Source organism: Pinus tabuliformis, chromosome 5_2 (assembly GCF_031772625.1).
Source record: "Pinus tabuliformis cultivar Carrire ecotype Pingquan chromosome 5_2, CPIR1, whole genome shotgun sequence".
Lineage (NCBI taxonomy): Eukaryota > Viridiplantae > Streptophyta > Pinopsida > Pinales > Pinaceae > Pinus > Pinus tabuliformis.
The window spans coordinates 505,421,609-505,427,297 of record NC_142306.1 but is presented as its reverse complement, the minus strand read 5'-3'; the positions used below and the strand labels follow the sequence as shown (position 1 = coordinate 505,427,297).

Sequence of the window (5,689 nt, the reverse complement as noted above, 5' to 3'; positions counted from 1 at the left end):
AGTTCCATCGTTTCTCTCTTTCTCTTGTGCTCACCCACTACTTCTTCTGCATCATACATTCTACTTCTTTGGAGTGCTCAATTTGTAAGATGTGCAACACTCTACATATCTGTAGTTGGAACATTATGCCTGTGTTGCTTATAATGTGGTGGATTCCATTTCTATTGGCTTGGAATAGGCAGAAAAAGAATATACCTCCCCTCTAAAACATGATCGAAGGAGAGATTGATTATGTTTGGGCACCTGTTGTAGAAATATGGAGATCATTTCTACGCATCCCCATTACCAATCTGTCCACCCCACTTACATTCACCCAATATTAAATTTCTATCCATTCATTACCTTTCTCCGCAATGACATTAGAGGAATGAAATTCATACTGCGCATTTCCATTCCTTAAGATGGACTTGTGAAGCACACAACGTGCTCCAGAAGATGACAAAAAAAACACACAAACCTCCATGAATATCTTTTGGCATACTATCCCACCTAAAACAATTTCTAGGCTTATAACTTAAATAAGGCCAAGGCTGTCAATTTTTCTTTACGCCAACTCCAGTAATGAATGGATCATCCATTGTAGGCATAACATGTATAGATCAATGACCTCCCTGAATAGGTTTTGGCATACTATCCCACCTAAAACACTTTCCAGACTTATAACTTAAATAAGGGCTAAGGTTGTCAACTTTTCTTTACGTCAACTCAAATAATGAATGAATCATCCATTGTAGACATAACATGTATAGATCAGTATCTCCACCATCCTAGCAATAGTGGATTCTAGGGTCTCAATTGCGACCCTCACAACTTTGGGGTTGATGATCTTAGGCTCCTCTAGAACGATATTTTCAAAGGGTGGGAATCCTTACCATGTGGTCGAAGCTTTAATTTTGCGAATAGAGTGAAGATGAATCCTACTAGCAAGGAAGATGAGCTGAGGTGCTCAAATTGTATGGCATTATTAAAAGTGGTGGTAGTGATAGAGTCTGCAAAAGCTTGTGATACCATGAAAGAAGAGGCCATGTGAATGAATCTAAAAACAAGCCAGTTCATATACATGGAAGCTTAAGTTACCCAAGTTCCCAAAGTTCAAGCTTTGAATCTGTGATCTTCCCTCACCAATCGATTTATAGTCTGCTAACATATCCTCTTTAAGAAATTGGTGGGAATCCATATTACTAACCAAGTCATTCTGCTACTTCTCGAATCTATCTCTACAAAGAACATGTATTCAAAGCACCATTTGTTGAATGATTATGCTGGTCACTTCACACAGAGCAAGTTTGTGTTTGTGGACGTGTTCTTATCCATATATAGAACCTTCTCCTCTGAAGCATGGTGGCATTTTTATCATACACTGATATCTATACACATGACATGTTCTTACAGGATATAGAGAGGCAATGAATTTCTCTAGAGTAACCTCCCATTACTCAACACAATTAATTGGATTTAATTTGGGTGATTAGCTAAATATATTGTTTTCCTTACTTTCATGTTATATTGAAGTCATAATATTTCCTCTAATGGATAAGAAATTTCTTTTGGTAAATTCACAATCTTATATTAAGAAAATATATATGTACACACCATGCCAATGAGTGAATCCTTGACCAGCTCTAGCTTGCTTGAGCCTAAATCAAATTTAGAAGAATCATCATGAATCAGATTATAATGTTGAAAAAACCATGGGTTGAGCGGTGGTAGCCACGATCATTACAAAAGATTTAAATTGGTTGCAAAGCCATGATAACCAAGTAAAAAAAGGATTTAATCATGCATAAGAACTATAAAATGAAGGTGTTACTAAGCTTACTAACGGTGGCGATGTTGTGCCACAAAGAGACCATGTAATCAACTAGCACGAATAAACGAGTAGGGAGGCCAAGAGGTGGCAGATATATATCATGGAGTATTGTTATTTCCAATCATTATAATCAATCATCCATGATTTGGTCAAGCAGGTGGAGCTCCTACATGTGAAGGAGGAGTTCATCCATGCACTCACTATGGTCGAACAAGACCTTTCCCAACAAGTGTTTGATATGCTTGTATAAATCCACTCTGTGAAGGTACTAATTATGAGGGGCCCTTAGTGTGCCCACATCAGGGACCCAATCCTCCACATCTGCCAAAACTTTTGAGCCCAACATTTTTTCTCTCTCGTCGACCAGTCCTCGCTTAATGTTTGATAATTGGTGCTGAATGAGCAAGGGAGCATTCTCACATAAACATTTTGTTGAGGTTTAGCATTGATTCTGAGCTCGCGAGTTGTTTGGAGGACTGTGACTCCTACCTCCTCTTCTCAAATAGACTCTCTCCCTCGGCATTGGACATAATTTAGGGAAAGTGCAAAGGTATCAATTAGAGTGCGGGGTGGAAGTAGTAGTTGAGAGAGGCAAAAGAAGCCAAGGAAATATGAGGTGAGATCTCAAAAGAGAGAATGATAAAAAGGGAGATACACGAAGTGGGGGAGAGCTTTAAAATAGAGATTTACAAGCCCATGATTGTCTCTCTACAAGCAATAAAAACTAGATGGGATGTTGGAAACAGAGAAGTAACAACGAGGACAACAATATACTTGGGTGGAGTGAGGATTGTTGCAATTATGAAAAAGGGAATTGTTTCTTCCGCAACCAAGAGAATGAAGATGTATGGAGTATTTATGGTAACCCAGCGCTTTCAAAGACAATGAGACCAAGTCAGGGGAGCCTAGTCCTTCTACTTGCAGAGAAAAAATAGTTTAAATATTTAATCATTTCCCCCTTTGGATCCCTTAACTGACCAAGTGAGTGGTATAAATGCAATCAATAATACACAACATTTCCCAACCCGCCGTATCCATACATCAAGAATAATTTCCCAACATGCCTTCATTCGGGGTGGCTTCAATGCAATCCCCACCTCACGATCTCATGCGCAAGTGCAATCCTTGCGCTTTGAACCTACAAATGGCTTCTTATTAGTAAAATTATACTTCACTAAATTATTATTAGCAAAATTTTAATTTTATTTCAATTTAAAATATCTAGGTTAATAGAATATCATAGCAATATTTTAAATAAATAAATAAAATGTTTCTTTTATAACAGTATTTTAAATAAATAAATAAAATATTTCTCGGAAGAAAACAATTAGTTTCCATTGGATCATGAGATGAAATTGATGCAGTATAATAAAAATCCATGTTTATTAATTAAACTTTTTATTTTATATAATAAAGAGAATATTTTACCACTCAACGATCTTGATTTTTACTAAATTCCACCGGTAACACAATGCAAGAAATGAAATAAAATTTGAAATAGTGCAAGCTGTCAGCCGCGATCATCGCAGAAAGCATCACCTAAATCATGGTTTGATCATAACAAAAGCATCACCTAAATCATGGTTTGATCATAACAATGTCATGTTCAATTTGAGCTACGCCTTAAGATAACAAGAGAGCGAATCAACCCGCATAGCTGGAGGAAGAATTCAAAAACTTATTTGTTGAAATAAAGTCAAGTCAAAGTTAGGATGGCATTCAGAAAGCAAAAAGAGAATCTTGAGTAGATATCCCGCCAAATACCGTCAGACTTTTTGGCTTAAAGATGGTTGTGGTCAATTGGAATCCCGTCATACCCGCTCCAGGGGGACAAAAAACAAGGTTGTGGTCAAGATGGTTGTGGTCTAAGTGGAATGCCGTCATACCCGCTCCAAGGGGAAAAAGATATTAAAATAGCTCGTATCGGACTTGAATTGACTTTCATAATGAACTCGTTGGTTTTCTGTTTTTACGGTGTACAATCTCTCCAAATTATTATTTGGCTAAAAGTTCGAATCTTGTTTTCATTTTTATATATAGAATATGCAAATCGTTATTGAAATCTTGTTTTTAATCGAAACATACAGTTCCCTTGTATTATATATACAGAATTGCAGGAACAACGTTGGCATCCCCTGCAAAGTCTCCTTTGTTCAGTGACCACGAGAATTCTATTTCCAACGAAGGGATTCTTCGTGATGGGGCAAATTATTAGGCTCTTCTACATCATCCTACTTCTCCTCATACCCGTTGCTTTTCCTGCCAACGCACTCCAGGTTCCACATACTGTGTGCTTCTTCGACTTCAACTATACGCAGGGTAGTACGTTAGACAGCAATCTGAATACAGTCTTTAATAGTCTTGTTCAACACACCTCCCAAACTGGTTTTAACACTTGTGTGGATGGCCAAATATATGGCCTCCTACAATGTTCCAGGGACACAACAGCCGAACAGTGCCGCAACTGCTCCCATAGAGCAGTCACTACAATTCGGCACAAGTGTGGGAATACCGGCGGTGGTTTAATTTTGTTGGATGACTGCTTCTTACGTTATGAAAAATATGATTTCTTCGGACAAATGTCTACTGGTGGATGGTATAATTATAATCAAAGTAATGTGTCCACCCCCGATGTTTTTAACGCGGCTGTTGAGAGCCTATTAACCAATTTGTCAGGTGAAGCAGCGTCTGGATCTAAGTTATATGCTTCGGGAACAAGTACAGACTCCCTGTCTCGAAGGATTTACGGTGTGGTGCAGTGCACGAGAGATATATCGAGTATCCAATGCAAAACTTGTCTCTTAAGTGCAATCAATTTTGTTTTATCAAGAATTACTGGAAGCGCAGGAGCTACGGTTTTGAGCAAAAGCTGCACTGCTCGTTATGAAATGTATCCTTTCTTTAACTCGATTTTGCCTCCATCTCCGTCTCCTATTCCACCGGTGGCTCACGCACCAACCAATCGGAACACAGAGTCGCCAGCTATTACACCGGTGGTTTATCAGCCAGGGAAGGAGATGAGCCGGTCAAATAGAAAGAGTTCAAGGAAAATATTCATAATTTTAGGTGTGTTTTGTGGCTTGCTTCTCGTATAGGGGCGCTCTAATTTTCTCCAATTAATGGTGGGTATCGCTGTTGTCGTTGGGATGATTGTGTGGTGCTGATTGTGAGAGGTTACTGAGGTTGGGAATTTTTTTGTGATTTATTTGTAAATCTCTCATCTAAACCTGAATGAAACCTTTGATATTCATAAGCAAGTGCTTTCTCTGAAATTTCGCTGTCATTGGATCTCACCTTAAGAAAAATTTGCTCGTTGAATTGACGCTGAATTGTTAAGAGAATGACTAATTCGGCGGGAAATTAGTATCGTACACTTACTCTACCTTCAAGGTAAAACTATTTTAATGTGAGATATGTAAAACTATTTCATTCTATCAAAAGAATACTCCTCAGGATCTAGAATGTTGCAAGGAATTGTTTGTGAGTGAAATTATCTATAACTGGTTTCTACGTCAATTTTTTTACAACTTCTTATATTTCTTAATGAGCATGAAACATTTTAGGGTCATAGTTTTGAGGTGATGTATTTTTCGTTCTGTGCGTGAAAAGGAGACGCGATCACGGCAAAGGATCACATTTAATGTGCTTTGCAAATCAATCCCTCTCTCTCAGGACGCCGCCTGTGTTTGCTATATGCCGAAATGGCAAACTATTTTCAAGTTTTCAAACTCCTGCCGTGTTCTCTCCCCACAAACATAGACGATTTCTACGACTAACTTAAATAATTGAAGGCTTCAAAACTTTCATCTTTTGTTTATAAAGTAATCATTCTCTCCCGTTTTGCTGCAAACTATTGCCAGGGTCTATATTTTACATGTA

The 5,689-nt window shown here is 38.1% G+C and overlaps 1 protein-coding gene across 1 annotated transcript; it reads left to right on the top strand.

The window, feature by feature from the left end:
- The first annotated feature begins 4,008 nt into the window (after positions 1-4,008).
- Positions 4,009-4,905, top strand: LOC149159903 (cysteine-rich repeat secretory protein 38-like). Its single transcript, XM_089434464.1, has one exon. The coding sequence runs from the start codon at positions 4,009-4,011 to the stop codon at positions 4,903-4,905; it is 897 nt and encodes a 298-aa protein (XP_089290590.1).
- The last annotated feature ends 784 nt before the right edge of the window (positions 4,906-5,689 follow it).